Consider the following 22331-nt stretch of genomic DNA (forward strand, 5'->3'; position numbering starts at 1 on the left):
GGACATGCCTACTCATTCCAGGGTTTTTCTTTATTTGTACTATTTTAGACATTGTAGAATAATGGTGAAGACATCAAAACTATGAAATAACACATATGGAATCATGTAGTAACTAAAAAAGTGTTAAATCAAAATATATTTTATATTTGAGATTGTTCAAAGTAGCCACCCTTTGCTTTGATGACAGCTTTGCACACTCTTGGCATTCTCTCAACCAGCATTATGAGGTAGTCACCTGGAATGCATTTCAATTAACAGATGTGCCTTGTTGAAAGTTAAGTTGTGGAATTTATTTTCTTCTTAATGCTTTTGAGCCAATCAGTTGTGTTGTGACAAGGAATGGGTGGTATACAAAAGATAGCCCTATTTGGTAAAAGACCAAGTCCATAAATAAGTAAAGAAAAACGACAGTCCATCATTACTTTAAGACATGAAGGTCAGTCAATCTGGAAAATTTCAAGAACTTTTCAAGTTTCTTTAAGTGGTCGCAAAAACTATCAAGCGCTATGATGAAACTGGCTCTCATGAGCACAGCCACAGGAAAGAGGTTACGTATGTAACCATGGTTATGTGAGCTATTTGGATCACTCCAATATATTGGTGTCACTAGGCGACGAACCCCCTTCCTGGAGACCAAGGGATGGCGCCCCACTGGCCTGTCCATCCACCCCACATGGCAGGCAGATATAGTGGCCAAATACTCTCTCAGTGTAGAGGCTGTCAAGTCCTCTTCCAAGCGAGACTGCAGGTATTAGAGGACATATTGCACCCCACATGACTCGGGCACAACCAAATACCAGTGCACCAAGAGCAGAACAACCGCCAGCGCAACTGTTATACCACGGTTGTAGCCGGCGCCCTTGCGCTCTGCATGGTGTTCATTACACCCTCCTGTAGTCCTAACATGGACCATTGGTGCCGTTCAGTGGCCAAGCCCACAGACTGAGGCGGTGCGGCCTCGGATGCCACAGAGTTCCCCCGGCCTGAGACAGCAGGTCCGTTCTCAGGGGAAGTTGCCAAGGCGCCCCAGACAACAGCGACAGGAGAAGGCTGAACCAGGGTTGTCTGGGCCAGTATGAGGCCACCAGAAACAGACGATGCTCTGCCAACCTGGTCCTGTCCAGCATGGCCTGGATCAGGGGAAAAGGGGGGAATGCGTAAAGATCCAGCCCTGGCCAATCGTGAACCAGAGCATCCAAGCCCAGAGGCTCTGGTGGCTCCGACATGGAGTACCACAGGAGGCAGTGCACATTGTCCAGGGAGGCAAACAGGTCCACCTGCGCCCTCCCAAACTTGTCCCACAGGTGCTGCACCACCTGGGGATGTAGGCTCCAGTCCGAAGGTGGCGGGCCCTCCTTTGATAGTATATCCGCTGCCACATTCAGGATGCCAGGTATGTGTGCTACACGTAGAGACACTAGACATCCCTGAGCCCAGAGAAGGAGCTCCAATAACATAACATGGAGGTGGTGCGACCGCAGTCCACCCTGATGGTTGATGTAAGCCACCACTGTGGTGTTGTCCGTTCTCACCAGGACATGTCTTCCCTTCAGATGTGGAAGGAAAGACTGCAGGGCCAGCAGTATAGCTCAGAGCTCTAATGTATTGATGTGCCTTCCGCTCCAAGTGGGTAGCCAACAGCCGCTGACCGACCTGCCCTTGGTCACCCCCCCCACCACAGCCGAACTGGGAGGCGTCTGTGCTGACCAGCTCCCGTTGGCACATCCTCAGCGTCTCCACCCCACCTGAGAGAAAGGAGTGTCAGCGCCACCTCAACAATGCCAGGAGGCACTGTGCAGTCACCCGCAGCTGGCGGAGACGATGGTGCTTTGGGTGCAGTGTGTGGAAGTTGAACCACCGTTGAAGAGGCCAGAGATGGAGCAGGCCCAGGGGAATCAACAGGTGTTGGCAGGTTGAGGCAAGATAAGATCGCCTGAACCCTTCTGGTGGGCAGTCGTGCTCTCATGAGAACTTAGTCCAGTTCCATGCCAATGAAGGCCACCCTCTGGGTTGGCGTCAGATGACTCTTCTTGTCGTTTACAGTAATGCCAGCCCGCCGACGTGGGTCAGGAGCATGTCTCTGTCTGACAGGACCTGGGTCCTGGTTGGGGCACTAATCAGCCAATCGTCCAGGTAATTGAGGATCAACAACCCTCGGGACGTGAGAGGTGCCACTTTGTGAAAGTGCGGGATGCCAAGGAGAGGCCGAAGGAAGAATCATGAATTCGTAAGCCCTCTCTTCGAAAGCGAATCGCAGGTACTGCCAATGAGCTGGGTGAACAGGAACATGGAAATACGCATCCCTCAGCATCACAAATCACTGGTCCCTGGACATGGCCTGCAACACGCGGGCTGGGGACAGCATGTGGAACCTCAGTACCTTTAAGTACCCATTGAGGTTGCGGAGGTCCAGAATCGGTCAAAACCCTCCATCTCTTTTTGGCACCACAAAATAAGTGGAGGAGAACTCACCTAGATGTTCTGAACTCTCGATCCTGTGGATGGTACCCTTGTCCATGAGTGAGGAGATCTCCAGCCGGAGGGCTTTCTTCAGGGGGTCGACCACCGTGGTGACACGAAGAACCCTGAAGGACCGGGTCCGGCATCGGAATTGGAGTTGGTACCCCTCGAGCATTGTGGACAACACCCATGGGGACTCTACACACTCCTCCCACTTTGCCCTTTGTGACCAGGAGAAGCGGCCGAGGCCGGGGAAGGGTATGTCAGGGGTCCTGCTGGGGCTCGCCTTTCCTCTGGCGCCCAGAGTCCCCCCTGGGTCCCCCAGGCACGTCCCTTTGGGGACGGTTGATGGTTGACAGGTTGTTGTTCCACCGCACACTGTTCCATCGCTGTCGTTCCTCAGCATGAGGCATGGGGCAGGAGAGGGACCCCACCGTCGTTCGGATGCTGGTGGGTGGACTGTCTCAGGGTCTCCCGGTCCCTGCGAACCTTATCGGTCTGCTCCAGAATGTCATTAACCCCTATGCCAAAGGTCAGCCCTGGGGTGATGGCGAGAGTGGCAGACGGGATTGGGCCAGCCAGAGATGGCGCCGGGAGGTAACCACCTGCGCCATGGCCCGTCCTTTGGAGTGGGCCACATCCCTCTGGAGCAGGGAAAGCAGGCGAGACACCTCCATTGCTTCCTGGAGGAGCTCCTCTGTGCCCCCCTGATTCTGAGGCAACAGAGTCTGCAGGTAGGTAAGGCGGCCAAGAGAGCAGAGGGACCCACATGTGGCTTTCAAGTCCGCATCAAAGACTCTGGGGGGGTCCCGGCTTCAGTTGCGGGTTCCGCCCTATAATCGCCCGGTCCGGGAGGACCATGGCAGCTATCATGGTATCCACGGTCGGGTACTCCCGGAAGATAAGTGACTCTGCACCCGCCACAAAACTCCATGGTCCAGTCCCTGCTGTGAGTCAGAAGCGCCTCCTGGCAGAGGCCCAGCTCTCCTGCAAGGCCTCGCGGAACTCAGCAGAGATGGGGACAGATGGAGAGTCATCACTGTTCACCAGTTGTCCAGATGTCCAGTGCAGTGGCTACCCGAGTGAGTAGGCCCCTCATAGCCCCTCAAGCTGCTGGGGGCGATGAAGCCCCACCGCCGGCTTCTGATGGCCTGTCTGCCTGGTAGCCCTGCTCACGGTGGTGAACAGTGCCAGTATCGTCCCCCAGAAACAGCCTATCACTGGCCAAGAGGGAACAGCTGTCATCACCATCGAAGCTATCAACCTCCTGACGCAGGGCATGCGTCAGGTGGTCCCAGCGGTCCGACTTCTGCCCCGTCCAGGACTGGCAGCAGATGGGCTCTGCTCCGGCATGCTTCCTGGGAGGGGTAGTGGGCCCAGTAGAGGGACTAACAGCTCGCAGGCACACCACACCTGAGGGAGGGAGTTCGTCCCCAGCCTGAGCCCGAGCCTGGCCGACCCACTCGCGCATGGCCCCCAATCGCGCCAGGCGCAGGCTTTCTGAGAACACCACACAAAACTGGCATCCAGTAGGGCGCTCCACTGCCCTCCCCGCATGGCTCAAACCCAGGCAGTGCATACACAAGGTATGCGGATCTCCAGGGGGGACGCCACCATCACACCTGTCACAAAGGGAAGCCATAAACTCAGCCAAGCCAGCAAGGCCACGGAGCAAGGGTCCGACGCCCTGGGAGAGCTTGTCATGACCCGCTTGGAGGAATAGGAACCCGGTGAGGGATCAATTACCCAGTTCCTCTGCAAATACAGGGAAGACCCGTGTGGGAAAAACAGGCAGACAAACAGCAACCAGGTAATGGATTTGATTGTGTTTTTTTGCAATATTACCTTGCTGGTTTAATATCCAAGCAGTAAATACTGCACCATATGATGGAGTAACTCCGTGAAGGAACCCAAAGTTAATGTCTCAATGTAGTGGAGCCCACCACGATACTCTTACATTCTGCAGGGGAAAGAATAAGAAACAAAACTTGTAGGGTAATTAGCAGAGAACCCGCGCCACAGCATGTTAAGCAATTCACAACACACACAGAACAAGCCAGTCGGCAAGTTGTGTAAGGTAAATACAGTTTGTGGCAGCAAGAGCCACCAATATATAAAGGATGCACATTGAGTCGTAGTGTACCACTAACAAAACACAAGCACGACAAACCACGGTCGGAAGATACAGATCAACCGTGAGCAGCGAGTGGAGCACCCAAGAGGAGGGGCTGGCCAAGTGGCCAGCTGCTACACTGCAAACAGCCAGTGAGTATACTTCCACGCAAGATATTACACTTACCAGTGACTTACCAAGCGAACTTCAGAAAGTTTGTAACTCAAACCGTACGGACGGTCTATATATAGGGGCCGGACCCCAGCCGTGACACAGGTGTACATGGGAGTAAATCTGTAAATCCTCAGCTCGGATGTATCGGATGTATCCCTCCGCCGCGGAGTGATACCAATATATTGGAGTGATCCAAATCATATATTTTCTCTGCTGCAAAGGATAAGTTCATTAAAGTTAACTGCACTGCACCTCAGATTGCAGCTCAAATAAATGCTTCACAGAGTTCAAGTAACAGACACATCTCAACATCAACTGTTCAGAGGAGACTGTGTGAATCAGGCCTTCATGGTCAAATTGCTGGAAGAAAAAAAACAATACTAAAGGACACCACTAAGAAGAAGAGACTTGCTTGGACCAAAATATGTGGCAGTGACTTGCCCAGGTTTGAGTTTCAGCATTGTCAAAAAGAAGAGTTTGGCGTTCGACTAGCCACGTGCGACATGCACACGCAGTTACAAACCTGCCAGAGTAAGCGGCATGCTGACAAGCAATATCCACCGTTGTAGTATGGATGAAGCCTGAGATAGAATGGGAAGCTAACTGAAGATGACTATCTCTAGACACCCCTGTAGATCCAGCTTCACTCGAAGCTCTGGTGACACTGTCAGCCAACAAACACAGACTAGCTTACAGAAAAGAAGACACACTCTTTTACACTCCCACGTTCAATAAACTGTACACACTAAAATTATTATATACTACAAACTTATACAAACTAAGCAGCAATATTCCATGAGAAGGCCTCTCATTCCACAATCGTAACATAGTGCCCTTTGTTCTGTATGCTGTGAACAGTTCAAAACAGGTTGACATTGTGTAATTGTGTACAACTTGTGATAAAAGAAACATCACACCTCTCATCATACACACCTCGTGAATTAACTTGAGTATGAGTGGTGCGATGTGTGTGTCACAGGAGGTTGGTGGCACCTTAATTGGGGAGGACATGTCGGCTTGTGGTAATAGCTGGAGCGGAATAGGTGGAATGGTATCAAATACATCAAACACATAGTTTCCATGTGTTTGATGCCATTCCATTCGCTCTGTTCTGGCCATTATTATGAGCCGCCCTCCCCTCAGCAGCCTCCTGTGGTATGTGTACCATATTATTAGGTGTGATGAGGTCTATTACAAGTGTTCTGGAGAATGGAGCCATGAACATATCCACTTGACAGCCCTCCATGGGATCATAGAGAGGCTAGAGGAGAGACCGTGGGAATTAACTCTTTCCTGTCCACTGTCCCAGCAAGGTACTATACACATGCAGCACATCTCTTCTGGTCCACCTTAAGAGAGCGGAGAGGCAGCCTGTTGTGGGTAGAGCAGGGGTAGGCCCTCACTGGCACATGCCTGGCTCTTTAAGGCAGACTGGGGCAGTTGTATTCCTGTTTAAAGGCACATGCACACAAAAAGTTATACGTCCAAATGAACCTTGAATATTAACCTCTAATCTAAATTAACCTTTATGCAGAAAATAGTGTGTAAGCATCCAAATGAAGTTCTTTGCCTTAACAGTAAGTTTAACACTCATTTCGACATTAAAACATAGGCTTTTTAAACAAATGGATTTTTTCCCCTCCGCAATTGAGGAATTATTACAAAACAGCCTACGTATTTTCATGAGGATTTTTTTCTGAATGACAAACACGGTATTACATGTGCAACTAATTTAGCTATTGCAATGTACATTTGTTGTGCCACATTTTTTAAAATTAGTCCACTGTTCATACAGCACCAAAATATTTTGCATGTCAGCAGTAAAGTTTTCAAGATATTGCATTTTGCATCATCATGTGGCCAATCATGTGGCCAGTGACAATTTGCTTCTTGAAAGTCCAATATCTTGAAAATTTGACTGCTGACATGGAAAACGTTTGGGGACTGTAACAACAGTGGACTGATTTTAAAAAAATACTCAAATATATTTTGGGGGAATAGACTTCTACTTTAAGAACCAGGGTTGTATGCAAACCTTCAGAGTTCATTTTTCACTGAAAAAAATAAGGATGGAGGGGATTCAATATGAGGACAGCATATTGTGCCTCTATGTTTCTACTCATTGATCCTCTACAACTTCTTGATTCTTTGAATATAATAGGCCTTACATATCCTCATACTGAGCATCAAAACTGCAGCACATCTTATCTGCTTGCATCCATGCCCTACTCGGGACCCTTTCCTAGCGAGTAATCATGAGAATATGTGCATACCCATTCAATCTGAATGTAAAATGTTGCCTACCTTCCAACAAATGTGTAGGAAATTGATAAATTAAATGTTAAAAGAAAAGTGCAAATTATTAGTCAAATAAAAGAAGGCTGGGCCTGGGAGGATTTACAAGTCACATCCTAATTTAAAGGAGATGTTCGGTTGGCCATTGTAACAGGTAAACCCACTACAATAAGGAGGATATTTGTTTGGGTTCTGTACTATAACATTGCGAGAGCTGTTCGCGTACATACGCGCGATCTATATGTCGCGGGGGCGAGCAGGACTCCAATACAGGTGCTGATGATGTGTTCAAACGTACAGAAGTGCAGATAAATAAATTCGCTTCAATAGTTACAAGTAATGTCAAACTTGATTTAAAGTGCATTGTCACAAGGTCTCAACACAACTCTGACTGTACAGAGGGAATAAATAATAGAGATAAGAGACTTTAGAGCAGAATGATAGAAAGAACAGAAGGGAGAAGACAAGGACATTAATGGGATGTATTCAATGTTGCCTAATAAATCAGACTGTGATACCAATTATTGCTATACATTCTGAAGCAAATTACATTTGAACTTACTTTGCTGGTTGTCTTTGTGGTTGGTCCTTCACTGGGTCGACATTTTTTGTTTTATTTATCCTACTTTTCAGAGACCCGAGTTTTAAAGTTGGCTGTGGATATTTTACCAACCCCACAAATAATCAGCGGAGTAGACCGATTCAAATATAATTGTATTTAATATTCGTGATGGACAAGGGACGTGTAGGTTTTTTTCCTATGTAATTGTACTTGGCTATTGCTCGGCTAACATTACACAGCATGGGTACAGCGGCACTACTACAGTCAATTATGTATCACTGGATGCATTACCACACACACACACACACAGTTTCCTCTGTAAGTGTATGTAAGTGTATGTTGACATGATCTTATTTATCTAATTTTACACCCTATTCATAATTACTATCAAATAATGTATGTCGTGCAATAAGAAAATAGTTGCCTGCTGTGTCACCAATGTACTGTCTCGGGGGCACGCGATGCTCGTTCCCGTAAATATGAAATGTGTAGTTACCTAGCCTTTGCAAGTGGAGAATTTGCGGTGTAGCCGAATGAGCGTCGCGACCTACTCGCGCTGTCTGATGCGGCGGTTGAGTGTCACAGAAGTCCGGGGATTCACGTTGTTCCATCGGGCCTACTTCCATAATTCTCTCTGCATTGATGAAATACTTTCCTCTGAATAGTTAGACAAATATTATCGCCAAACGCTCAGAATTCTGCTGGAGAAACTGTGAGCGAGACAAATTTGTGTGGATTACCCCCATATTGTTCTCATCGAAAGCAGGGTAAATATCGCTTAAATACTCACACGACGTAGCAAGCTAGCAAGCTAACGTTATGATATTGTTTAGTTGGCTAGCTAGCTGTTTAAATTCATAATTCTTGAAATTTATTCCATCGCTATTAAATGAAGACTTTACAAATGTCATTTGGAACGCAATTTACTTGGAGTTTATCGCGATTTATTTTTGAACGCCGTGTCTTGGCGGAACGGAGGGGTTTTGGTTTTATTTAAGGTAGCATGGGAAGATGCACTGGTAGCTAGTTAGCCAGCTAACGTTAGCAACTTGCTAGCTAGCTATTATAGAATACATACCACAAGTTGCACGTATATCTATCACTCAAAGACAATGTATTCGTTGTTGAAATGTTAACTTTATTCAGATTGTGGGATAATTGTAGCTAGCTGAACTTTGCAGCTAGAAATAGACAAAAAACATAAGCAAAAGTAATCATGTGATATATGGCAAATGATAGAGGCTGATGGCTCTTTACACTGCCCCAGTAGTACATGTAACTAGCTAGCTAATCATTACATCATAGTAATAATAACGATCATATTTGTTTCATAGACAGATACTGTATACCACAACCAATGATGTACATGTCATTGACCACAACAGCATATTGCTTTTTTGGGACAGTGTTCAGAACATAGTGCCAGGCGATCAGATCGCGTAATAATTGGTTCAAAGTTCGTCAAGGAAAGGGGTTTGCTAGTGCGCTTTGGCCCCATCTCGCTTCACCTTCCCCTCTAATGCAAACAGTTAGGTAGCTTGGCCATTAAATGTATACTATACTTTGAGATGTTAGGCTGTACTGATGACAGGGGCTGTAGTCTTAATTGATACCAGAGTTGTAGCTTGGCCATTAAATGTATACTAGACTTTGAGATGTTAGGCTGTACTGATGACAGGGGCTGTAGTGTTAATTGATACCAGAGTTAAATGACATGCAGTCCTGAGCTGTGATGCTGTATAGGTGTGTGAACAATTGCTGCATTCAAAACAACTGGGCACTCAGAGAAAAACAAGCTCCAACTGGGAAAATCTTTTGAAGGGTCATCCAACTTGGAATTCCAAGTCGGGAACTCTTTCCAACCTGAAGATCACAGACCTCATGATTTTACCTAGTTTTTTTCTTAGTTCCCAGTTGTCTTGAACGCATCTTATGTCCCCTCCTTCCTCAGAAGGTGCCGTGGAGGGCATAGTGACTTGTCATGAACGAGCCCGTAGAGAGCGGTGTAGTCTCGTTTGACGAGTATGTGCGTCAGAAGGCCCGCAGTGTGCCCCAGCACCGTATGAAGGAGTTCCTGGAGTCTCTGGCCAACAAGGGCCCCGAGGCACTGCAGGAGTTCAGCCAGGAGGACGGTGACACCACCACCATGGTGTACCAGCAGGGGGGCAACTGTGTCTACACAGACAGCACTGAGGTGGCTGGCTCGCTGCTGGAGCTGGCCTGTCCGGTAAGAGGAGAGACCTTATGTGGTTTCTCCAGTAGTTCAGTTCTTTTGAATACACCTCAGGCTGCATTTGTGCCCATTACCCTCATCTAGTCTATATACTTTGAAGAACAGATCACTTTACTAAATTGAGAGTAAAGCCCAACTCATACTTCAACATTGGTACTACCTATCTTATTGCTGCTATCATTGTGACTTTTGCTCTGTGATTGATTGATTTTCTCCTGTGGATGAACAGGTGCAGGTGAACTCTGCACAGATCTCACCCCAGATGGCTGCTGGTGTGCACCAGGGGTCTGAGCAGCAGATACAAGTACAGGTGAGGCCTGTACTTGTATTCCCACTCAATTATTTTCCAGACTGGACTGAATGGCCTTCTTATCGACATCCAGGGCCTATAACCAAAAGGATCAGTTGAAAATGCAGTAGTCATGCAGTAGTCGGAAACACACCCTCAGCCATGTGGCATGTAACGCATGGTGGATGTGACAGAAGTGTATGATGCACTGTGTTTTCTCCTTACATCTGTGGTCAGGTGCAGATCCAGGGACAGCAGGGTCAGACGGTGGACCTCCAGGGCATCCCCACAGCAGCACAGCTGGTCCAGCAAGGAGAGCTCACAGAGGAGCAGCACCAGCAGGTACACACGTAGCACTCTGCATTATTGAGTACACACACTCACCGCCATGTCCTTCACTAACCAGGTAAATATGTTGGTTTTGTATACACCAGGCTCAGGTATTTGTTCTGTGGCTTTCAGATCCAGGCCCAGTTGGTGGCAGCAGTGTCAGGAGGTCAACAGATTAGACTACAAAGCGGTCAACAAATCCAGCATATTCAACTACAAGGGGGTCAGCAAATTCAGCTCCAAGGAGGCCAACACATCCAGCTTCAAGGGGACTTACAGGGTGGCCAACAGATCCAACTTCAAGGGGGTCAGCAGATCCAACTTCAGGGGGGTCAGCAGATCCAACTTCAGGGGGGTCAGCAGATCCAACTTCAAGGGGGTCAGCAGATCCAACTTCAAGGGGGTCAGCAGATCCAACTTCAAGGGGGTCAGCAGATCCAACTTCAAGGGGGTCAACACATCCAACTTCAAGGGGGTCAACACATCCAACTTCAAGGGGGGCAACAAATCCAGCTACAAGGCGGGCAACAAATCCAGCACATTCAGCTACCAGGTGGTCAACATATTCAACTACAGGGTGGGCAGCAGATCCAGTTCCAGACAGTAGAGGCCATGTCTCCTCAGCAACAGCAGGGCTCTCCCCGGGAGGCAGAGAGGAGGGCGGGTACCAGCGTCCTCCAACCTGCCAAGAAGCGCAAGGTGGACGTCCCCATCCAGGTGTCGTACTCCCTCCCTCAGGGCCAGCAGGGCCAGCAGGTGGTCCTGGCCCTCCCCCAGGGGCAGGGGCAGCAACAGCAGTTCCTGTCCCTCCGGCCCGACCTGCTTACTGTGGACAGCACCCACCTGTACAGCACCACAGGTACCATCACAGGCCCTGCCGGGGAGACCTGGACCATCCCTGTGTACTCCGGGGGGCAGCAGGGGGGCGTGCATCACATCGCCATCCCCCAGGAGGCTTACAACACAATGCAGGTGTCCTCCTCTGGTCACCACGACAACAAGGACAATAGGGTGGCCCACTCCTCGTCGTCGGGGACTGGGTCCGTCCAGTCGGGCACCACGGTGTCAGTCTCCGAGACGACGACAAACGACGAAGTGGTGCAGACGCTTTTCCCGGCGCAGTTCATGAACGGGAACATCCACGGCCCTGTGGTGGTGCAGACGGTGGGAGGGGCTTACAACGCCACGCAGCAGCTCCACATCTGGGACCCCCAGCAGCAGCAGGAACACCAAGAGCAACATCTCCACCTACAGGTCAGAACAGGACCTACATTACCTGGGTTAGACCTTGACTTTGTCTTTGACTCCGATTCCAAGGTTTTCCACAACAATGACATAAATTTAGGCTGTAGTCTCACCCAGTTAAGAAGGGGATGATTGGCTTGACTAGTATAACACTTCAGCCTATTGTGGTGTTTTGGAAGCAAATTTCCATGTCACTAGTTTAATGTCCCGAGTGGCGCAGCGGTCTAAGGCACTGCATCTCAGTGATAGAGGCATCACTGCAGTCACTGGTTCAAATCCAGTCTGCGTCACATCCGGCCGTGATTGGGAGTCCCATAGTGCGGCGCACAATTGGCCCGGGTTTGGCCGGGTTAGGCCGTCATTGTAAATAATAATTTGTTCTTAACTGACTTGCCTAGTTAAACATTTTTTTAAGTGTTTGTGTAGAAATATTCAGTAATTTTGTGTGTGGAATTTCTTTTCTACAATGAAGTCAACTCACAGGGTAAACCACAAATCGAAGACGCATGGTGGTGTGCGTGTTAACATTTTAACTTCCTGTGTGTCCCCCTGCAGGGTCATGTGGAGTCAGAGTCACAGGTGGAGGCCCCCCAGGAGCTGCTGCTGCCTGTCTCCCTGAAGCCTGAGGAGGGCATGGACGTGTGGCGCCTCTGGGTCCAGCGCAAGAACACAGAGCTGGACAAGGACGAGCAGAACAAGCTGGCGCCCATCGGACGTGAGTCAACACAACACAGACTCCCACTCATTCATTAAACCGCCCTCTCCAAGTATGTTTACTGATCTCTTTTATCCTCTCCTTCCTGTCTGTCTTGTTGGTTTGATTCCCGAATATTGAATAAATTCCACTCTGAATATTGACAGTTCTCTAAATGACCATATTCATCTGACCTTTTTCTCTCCCTGTGTCTCTCTGTGCAGGTCGTCAGGCACTGCGCTTCCAGGAGGACCTGGTGTCGAGTGCGGTGGCTGAGCTCAACGTGGCTCTGGCCCTTATGACCCAAGAGGCCCGGGGGTTGGAAGGAGAACAGTTTGAGCCTGATGCCCTCTACTACATCTTCCTGTGTATACAGAAGGTACACGTACCACTACTACACACACTCTCTCAATGGATTTCACATATCCGTACAGAAAGGATGCATTTTCACTGACATCCTCAATACACACACACACACAGACAGTTGTGGGCAAAAGTACCCAATTGTCATATTTGAGTAAAGTAAATATACCTTAATGGCAAATTAGTATTTGGTTTTAAATGTACTTAAGTATCAAAAGTATGTATAATCTTCTTATGGCTTAGATCCCGCTAACGGGATCGATATGACAACAGCCAGTGAAAGTGCAGGGCGCCAAATTCAAAACAACAGAAATCTCATAATTAAAATTCCTCAAACATACAAGTATTTTACACCATTCCCACCACCATGTCCAATTTCAAAAAGGCTTTACGAGGAAAGTACACCATACGATTATGTTAGGTCAGTACCTAGTCACAGAAAAACACAGCCATTTTTCCAGCCAAAGAGAGGAGTCCCAAAAAGCAGAAATAGAGAAAATTAATCACTAACCTTTGATGATCTTCATCAGATGACACTCATAGGACTTTATGTTACACAATACATGTATGTTTTGTTCGACAAAGTTCATATTTATATCCAAAAATCTCAGTTTAAATTGGCGCGTTACTTTCAGTAATGTTTTGCTTCCAAAACATCCAGTGATTTTGCATTGATTTTGATTGATTGCATGATTTTGTATATTCGATAGGCAATGACTTGAAAAACTACAAACCTCAGATTTCCCACTTCCTGGTTGGATTTCTTTCCCAGGTTATTGCCTGCCATATGAGTTATGTTATACTCACAGACATAATTCAAACCATTTTAGAAACTTCAGAGTGTTTTCTATCAAAATATACTAATAATAAGCATATATTAGCAACTGGGCCTGAGTAGCAGGCAGTTTACTCTGGGCACCTTATTCATCCAAGCTACTCAATACTGCCCCCAGCCATAAGAAGATAAATCATTTCACATTCCTTATATTAAGCAAACCAGATGGCCCCTTTAAAAAAATATTTATGTATTTTTATTTTTTTAATAAATATTTACTGATAGCCAGGGGCACACTCCAACGCTCAAGCATCATTCACAAGCAAAGCATTTGTGTTGAGTGAATCCACATGATCAGAGGCAGTAGGGATGACCAGGGTTGTTCTCTTGAAGTGAGTGAATTGGACGATTTTCCTGTCCTGCTTAGCATTCAAAATGTAACGAGTACTTTTGGGTGTCGGGAGAATGTATGGAGTAAAAAGTATCATTATTTTCTTCAGTAATATAGTAAAGTAAAAGTTTTCAAAAATATAAATAGTAAAGTACAGATACACCAAAAAACAACTTATGTAGTACCTTAAGGTATTTTTACTCAAGTACTTTACACCACTGCGCGCACACACAATACAAGATACTGACTGAAGTGTATTACAGTTGACTGAGGTTGTTAATGCCGTTCTCTATTTTCTGCTGTCAGTACCTCTTTGAAAACGGACGGGTGGATGATATCTTCTCTGACCAGTACTACACACGCTTCTCCCAGTGGTTACACAAAGCCCTGGACGAGTGGAGGCCTGTCATCCATCCACTAGGTAAGATACAATCGGTTTCTGTTTCCGGGTGTAAATTCAAGAGAGAGTATGGGGAAGAAACCGCTAAAGACCTAAGGGTGACTTCCATACCTGAGTACATTTCTGTGTTTTGGGCTGCTTGCTGTCTCTTGAGAGGAGAATGTATGGTGATTGGCCACTCTGCTCTCTCCTCCCAGGGTACATCATTCCCAGTCACGTGACAGAGGAGATGCTGTGGGAGTGTAAACAGCTGGGTGCCCACTCACCAGCCACGCTGCTCACAACACTCATGTTCTTCAACACTAAGTGAGTCATACTGGACACATGATTCTTATTTCATACTCATTGTACTAATGTCTCCTGTTCACCCAATAGACTTGTGGGTCATTCCATTGGATTTAAATCGCTTTTTGACCGCACCCCTTTTGATTTGAACGAAACCTTCCATGCATATTTGTCCCAAGTGCTCAGAAAGTGACTTTTTGGACCTGAATGCCAAATCATTAATGCTCGACGTTGACCCATTTTGCATACCCCACCTTGCCACGAGACATCCATGTCTTCATCCCTGGAAAAGATAAACGCTTAACTTTGATATCATTTAAAAGCTTACAGACACACGGTTGTCAAAATATTTTCTTGTTTCTGAAATTTAAATAAAATGTATATGCATATGTTGTAATTTTAGATTGTTTTTTACATAATCTGAAGTGTTTGTTGTGCCCGACTACTGTTGAAACACGGCATGCTCTTGAATACAGGGTGGCTGTCATGATTTGTGTATGTCTGTTAATTACAGATGCATTGTTTTTTTAAATAATATATTTTTTTAAACTTTAATATTCATTTTCAAAATATTTATTCAACATTTTATGCAAGAAATTATAAAATAGTAAATTGTTTGTAAACTTTAAAATTATATTAAACTCAACCGTTTATCTTTTCCAGTGACGAAGACATGGATGTGTCATGGTGTGGTATGCAAAATGGCTCGACTTTGAGTTCCTCCATCTCCGAAATGTTTTGAAAAAAAGTTACTTTCTGACCACTTCTACCATGGGCAAATACACATAGAACGTTTCGTTCAAATCCAAGGTGGTGCGATTGAAATTAAATGGAACAACCCTTGTACTTGCTAAGTCACAATATGATTGTAATCCTTTGTAGCATTCATGTCATCAGGCCTATTGGCTGCTGTTTTGATGGATGCAGGGTAGCTGATGTGTGTGAATGCCGGGTTTTGTCTGTTGCGTGTGTCTTTTTGTGTTAAACCATTCTCTTTCCTGTAGGTATTTCCGTCTAACAACGGTAGAGCAGCACATGAAGGTGGCCTTCTCTAAAGTGCTGAGGCACACAAAGAAGAACCCGTCCAACCCTAAGGATAAGAGCACCAGTATCCGCTATCTGAAGGGCCATGGGCCCTTAGGAACACACCATGCAGGGCAGAAAGGTGAAGTCATCTTTAGAGTTCATAATAAATACAAATTAAGCTTTATATATTTTAGTTAGACTGGATTTCCATTTTCCCAGTCACCGACTAACTGGTATTGGTCAGCTATGTGTTCCATACATTCAAAACTTTCCCTTTGGGGCAAATTCTTTGCGCCTCTCTGACCGACCCAAGTTTGTCAACATTATGAGGTCCATAATCCCCATCACTACTTGCTGATGATCACCTCTGACCTCTGTGATGTTTGAACTTTGCAGTGACCGATGACATGTATGAGGAGCAGGCTGAGGATCCTGAGAACCCTCTGCGATGCCCAATTAAGCTGTATGATTTTTACCTCTTCAAATGGTGAGTAATGAACCCCCCCTCCGACATATCTAGTCGCTAAGAGGATGCCCTTGCACAGGGTGACGTTTTCCATGGTGTTAAATACACACCAGTACATCAACTTCTACAGGAGCTCTTTGATGCATTTCTAATGACCCAATCAACGTCTAACCCTCCCGTCTCGCTCAGTCCCCAGAGTGCTAAGGGGCGTAACGACGCGTACTACCTGACACCAGAGCCCGTCGTGGCGCCCAACAGTCCCATATGGTACTCCACTCAGCCAATCACGAGTGAGCAGGTGGAGCACATGCTCACGCGCATCATCATGGTGCGGGAGATCCAGGAGGCCATCGCCATGTCGTCGGCCAGCATGCACTGAGCAGGGGAGGGGAGGAGGAACTGAAATGGACACACTAACCCCCGAAATCAGCCTTCCTCTCTCTCAAGCGTTCCTCTTTGTGGTACCTCCTTCACTCAGTAACTAACTCTAAGGACCTCCAGTGGCCTCAGTCTCAACCCATCACACCTGCCAACCATAGGAGTGGGGGAGCGATCGATAGTGTTTACAGAGTGGACTTATGGGCCTTTTTTTAAGGAATAGACTCCTGCGTTTATTCATCTAATGGCAGTTCAATGGCAGTTATGTCACCCTCAATGCTGTTATCTTTTTGGGGATGGTCACACGTGTACGTAAGCCACCACTTCACCTAACCCCCCACCTCACTTCACCATAGAATTGTTTCCTGGACTGACGAGACGAGTGAGATGGATTTTGACAAAGTCACTAAATCAGAGCTCATCATGTACTCCTGTAGGCTGTTGCAGCCCCCAATAAAGATGACATGGTCAGAAATGGATGGTGAAATATTGGATATATATTCAGTCATATAAATATATTATACACATAGTGACTTCAGAAAGTATTCGTACCCCTTGACTTAGTCCACATTTTGTTACAGCCTGAATTAAAACGTTTATTTTTAATCTCACCCTTCTACACACAATACCCCATAATGACAAAGTGGAAACACGTTTTTAGAAATGTTTGCACATTTATTGAAAATGAAATACAGAATTTACATAAGTATTCACACCCGAGTCAATACTTTTTCTAGGCACCTTTGGCAGTGATTACAGCCGAGGGTCTTTCTGGGTAAAAGGCGCTGCGTGGTCAAGCCATACAGCATTTACTGCGATGCGGCCTCCGCAGAAGTCAGAGCAAACATACTTTTTGCGCTTCGCTGAGCTGTTGTCAAGGAAGTGAGTTTGTGTTTATACAGGACCTCTCGCCCCCACCTACCTTCAAATCAGTCATGTCAATGCGGAGCCCTCCGCATTGTTAAAACATTTTGAGAGGCGCATAGCGATGCGGTATAGCGATGCGGTACGGAGCTTGATTTGGCCTCTGCGCGCTTCAGGAGACTCCGCCTTAGCATCACACCCTCCATACAAACACTCTGATCAAGTGTAATTTGGCTTTAAGTCTTTAAGAGCTTTCCACACCTGGATTGTGCAACATTTGTCCATCGTACTTTTCAAAATCATTCCAGCTCTATCAAATTGCTGGACAGCCATTTTCAGGTCTTGCCGTAGATTTAAGTCCAAACTGTAACTCGGACATTCGGGAACATTCACTGTCTTCTTGGTAAGCCATAACAAATGGGTTGAATACTTATTGACTCATGATATTTCTGCTTTTTAAATTTGTAAAAGTTTATAAAAACATAATTACACTTTGACATTGTGTGTGTGTGTGTAGGCCAGTGACAAATCTCAATGTAATAATTTTAAATTCCGATTGTTACAATGTGGAAGAAGTCAAGGGGTGTGAATACTTTCTGAAGGCACTGTAGACTACCCTAAGTATTTAGTTGGATAATGATGCTAAAAACCAAAAATGATTAATTTGGCTCTCATACCCCCAAGACATTTGAACCTCTCAACATGACCAATAAGAGGTTAGCATTTTTGTTGTTGTTGAGGAGCATCATTCACTCACTATTCAGGATTAATTAATGATTGTCCATAATCATGGTAGCATCCACAATAATGTAGTGTTAACAAACATTTTATTCTTACTTACAATAAAAGGTGACTCCAAAATGACACAATACATTATTCACCATTCCTATTGGGCAAAATATAATCCGAAACACAACCAAACTGCAAATGCATCCACAAGTTTGTAATCACGTATGAAAATACCTTCAAATAAAAGGTGGCATTCTGTACTGTCGCCTCATAACATTTGATGTCATCCAAGATGCTAGAGTATAGGGCCAAATGTACATATTTTAGCTTCACTGTCCAAATAAATACGTAGGGGAGTGTATATGGAAATGTACCACATTTAACATGTTAGCCCTCACAGGGACCCTCCTGTGCCTCTTGTCCTCTAAGCTCTCAGGTTCCAGACAGGACAGGAGCCAAGAGCAGAGTGGATTACACACCAACAGACATTTAATGGGAACTCTGCTCACTTTTTTTTTTTTTTACATGTATTTTTATTGGCATTTATGATCTCCTGTATGTATTGATATTCTAGTGGTGTTGGAGGCTAAATAAGAAAGTCTGTTTTTTCCCCCCAAACGTGTCTTTGTACTGTGAATGAGTGTGTGTGGCTTTTTAAGAATTTCAGTCAGGCCTTAGCTCTTGGAACTTGGGACAACCATTAGGTCAAAGGTCACTTGAAGTGATGCCGCTCCACCATTCATCCTCTTATCTGGAATGGGGATCTGCAGTCATAGCAGGGTGCTGGTGGTGAAGTACTTCAGCAGCGGGCAGGACACAGTATCACTGGCAGCTGACGTGCGTACAGGGTTAGGGAAGAAGGCGACGTGCCTTGCTTTGTTTCAATCCCAGGCTCGGTAACAAACCATCCAGCAATTTCTGAAGTAAAAAGAAACAAAGTCCATCATTGCATGCCAGTACAGTTAACTTGACTGGTACCAAAGAGGTCTAAAGCTTAGGCAACACTTTGTTGTAATGCATCTATATTGTGAAGTGGTGTTTACCTAAGGTGGAAGTTTTTGTGGTCCCCAAGGATATGACACCCCAGAGTGTATGCTGGGGTGTGGATCCTCACCCCTATGAGCAGGAGATGGATGGATGAGGCAAGAGACACAGTGAACAGGTTACTACGCTGGTTCACAAGGTTGTTCAAAAATGGTGCTACTGTTAAAAGGAGCATCGTGTCTTCTATGACCTAGGTTAATGTGAGCTATTAGTGTGTAGCAGACCCCTCAACAACACGAAGACTAAAGAACGATCTGTTATTTTTGAAGGACTTTTTACTGACTCGAGAGTTATGATACAATTCTTCTGATTTGACTCGTTCGTTTTAAGTCGTTTGAACTGCTAGCCGCAATTAATTCTACAGCAGGATTAATACGCACTCCTCCGTTAACGTGCTCCGGACAGCATATATCATATATTCTCTCAAATTCTACACAGCTTTGTAGAACCAAAACATACACAGCCTTTGCTCAACAAACTCGAACTTGAGAATGAATCATTTGGGATGCTGCAGTTCGCAAATAATATTATGCTTATTACCCTCAAGGCATCGAGAAATGCGTTCCCCCAAGACACGCTCGCAATCTAGTCGAGTTGCGGCCACGACTCGTTTCAAATGTACAGAGACATAATGGCATTTGCATGTCTAGCAATCAACAAATGTACATTGAGACTTGTAAAAGGGTGCTTTAAACAATCACAAATGAAAGCTCCAATAAGCCCCTTATGGTGAACGAGAGGGCTTGTAGAATCATTACTATTTTGAATTTTCAGTTCATCATTCGCCGGTAAGCGTCCTGTGTTCTCTGAGCATTACTGACTCAAATGAACAAAATTAGTCGAAAGATTTGTTCTTTTGCCTGAATGAGTCGAAAATATTAGTCTGTAAAAACACCCGAATTTCCCCCCACTAAATGAAGACAGGTTCCGTGTCATCTTTTTTGCAATCATGTTATATAGCAATCAGTTAGGATGTGCAGGGTGACTGCAGAAACAGATGACTTGGAACCACACCAGATTCAATTCTTCAGAAGTGTCGCTACCTGTGATGGGCTGGAGCTCCACAAGGCTGCAGCCATTGCTGCTGACCAGGACGCGTACTGGGTCACTGCCCCCTGGGCCTGCCGATTGGCCTGCACGTTAGTCACTCCCTCGCCGCCGACACTCACCCTGTACACAGGACTCAGGCCTATCTGAGAGGGATTAGGGCCGTTAGGTGTATATAATTACACAATACATTACGTACAAATATAGAATCTATAACAGATGCTAACTTCAAAACCCGAAGGACATTGCAGTATCTGCTGAAAGCCACCGATATAAACATAACAGGAGTTGTGCACTCTACTGTCAATGTGTCACTAGAAGACTACAGCCATTGCCAGCATTTGGTAAGAAGCTTATGATTTATTGTTTGAAAGCAGTTCATTACCTTGAAGTGAGCCTGAGCCCAGGGGAATTCTCTCTCTATGAGGGTTGTCAAATCATCCCCACAGAGGGAACAGGCCACCGCAGCAATGCTGCATGGGGGAATAGGGGAAAAGGAAGATGACTGAAAGTGTATGGAAACCAGGAAGTAGCAGGAGGTTCAGAGACTACGTCACTGCTTGTTAGATACCACTGCACTGTCGGAACACGAGCATTTCACTACACCCGCAATAACGTCTGCTATGTGTATGCAACCCAAAAAATAGATTTGAGGTGTGAATTGAGCCCAAAAACCCTTGGGTCCAGAGCCAGACAGACACATCACCGCAGCTCCAAGAAAACTAGGGAGCTAGATGTCAACGGCAGGGTCATTACAAAAACTCTATGCCATATGATGTGCTGCCTGGATCCTTATCTTAAACTAAATCTCTAAACACAGACATCCACACACACCAATATTTCCTCTCCACTTGGTGTTTTTTGTGGAGGTTTTGTACATAGTCCGGTGCTTCATCAGTCCTTGCCAGCAAGAGTGTCTCTGTTGTCTCCTTGTCCAATCCAAGGCGGACTTCCAGCTGGGAGTGGGACTCAGCCCTCATGCCAGCCATCACCTTGGCAAGGACTGGAAGACGTCCATGATATTCCTTTGACTCATTTAGGGGGAAGATTATTGGATTTAAATCAGTGATTTTTTAAAACACTTCAGGGTATTAGGGTGTATTTTTTTTACAAGTGACATTCAAATGAACAATCTCTTTCATGATATAATCATTGACTGTGTGTATAAGCCATATAAGCCTTATGTACCATAATGTAATAGGCGTGTAAATACATTGCCTCAACACCCAATACCTTGAGCAGAAGCTCCATATGGCTTATTGATGACAGCGAGCTCTGGGTGTGGGAGAATCAGACCTCTTTGAAGGTGCTTGGCTAGAACGTTGGGGTGAATATTACTCAGCTGCTGAGTGAACTGTCGCAGCTCGATGAACCTCTTTTGGCAGTGGGGACACTTGCCGCAATCACATACCAGGCTCCCGAGTGGCGCAGCGGTCTTGCATCGTGCAAGAGGCGTCACTACAGTACCTAGACCGAATCCAGGCTGTATCACATCCGGCCGTGATTGGGAGTCCCCATAGGGCGGCGCACAATGGTCCCAGCGTCGTCCGGGTTTGGCCGTCTTTGGAAATAAGAATTTGCTCTTAACTGGCTTGCCTAGTTCAATTTTTAAAAATGCATTAAAAAATAGTATTTTATGCCTGTCACATCTGTGAATGTGGAATGTGTTTTGTTGGTTGATTGAAAAACAAGAAAACTTAATAAAACTTTAAATTGAAAAAAAATAAATACTAGTCGACTAGCATATGACACCGAGGATAAGGGAGTCTCTTCTGACCCACCACCAGTTGCCTTTCCTTTCTGTTTTTCCAGGCGAATTTTGCGTGAAGGTCGATGGTTCTCAGATTCGGTCTCTTGTCAGTCAGACCCTGGTGCTGGTGCTCCCCTCGATATGTGGCAAATATTGCTCGTTCTCCCTGAGCGAATTACCGTTTGACATGTGCTTATAACATCATTATTACAAGTCAGCGTTCCCGTCCTGTAGTTGTTTATGACAACTAGCCTACATGTCGGCTTGTGTCTGAAGCTAAAAACACTGGATGGCGCCATAGTGGTGGTTGATTTCTTCACACCGGAAATTCTGTATATTGACTTCCCTTTTTTCAGATTCGCACAAAGACGGGAATGAATCTACAACGTTAAAAATTCTGCAGCTGAATGGATATCCA

At 45.9% G+C, this 22331-nt stretch overlaps 1 protein-coding gene and 2 pseudogenes across 2 annotated transcripts; 1 reads left to right on the plus strand and 2 right to left on the minus strand.

The window, feature by feature from the left end:
- Positions 1-11: 11 nt before the first annotated feature.
- LOC135559836 (uncharacterized) lies at positions 12-8060 on the minus strand (annotated as a pseudogene).
- Positions 8061-8105: 45 nt separating this feature from the next.
- LOC115142891 (transcriptional regulator QRICH1-like) lies at positions 8106-18690 on the plus strand. Of its 2 annotated transcripts, none has more exons than XM_029682714.2 (12): positions 8106-8371; positions 9556-9831; positions 10067-10147; positions 10370-10468; positions 10589-11710; positions 12257-12416; positions 12620-12774; positions 14231-14345; positions 14522-14630; positions 15614-15774; positions 16032-16122; positions 16291-18690. In XM_029682714.2, exons 2-12 carry the CDS (start codon positions 9586-9588, stop codon positions 16478-16480), a joined length of 2529 nt encoding a protein of 842 aa, XP_029538574.1. In that variant the 5' UTR covers positions 8106-8371; positions 9556-9585; the 3' UTR covers positions 16481-18690. The 2 variants fall into 2 exon arrangements, with proteins under 2 accessions (XP_029538574.1, XP_029538572.1); XM_029682712.2 differs by having other exon boundaries at positions 8107-8371; positions 10364-10468.
- On the minus strand, positions 18154-22242 carry LOC115142892 (pseudouridylate synthase RPUSD4, mitochondrial-like; annotated as a pseudogene).
- Positions 22243-22331: the final 89 nt, after the last annotated feature.

Source organism: Oncorhynchus nerka, linkage group LG15 (genome assembly GCF_034236695.1).
Source record: "Oncorhynchus nerka isolate Pitt River linkage group LG15, Oner_Uvic_2.0, whole genome shotgun sequence".
Taxonomy (NCBI): Eukaryota; Metazoa; Chordata; class Actinopteri; order Salmoniformes; family Salmonidae; genus Oncorhynchus; species Oncorhynchus nerka.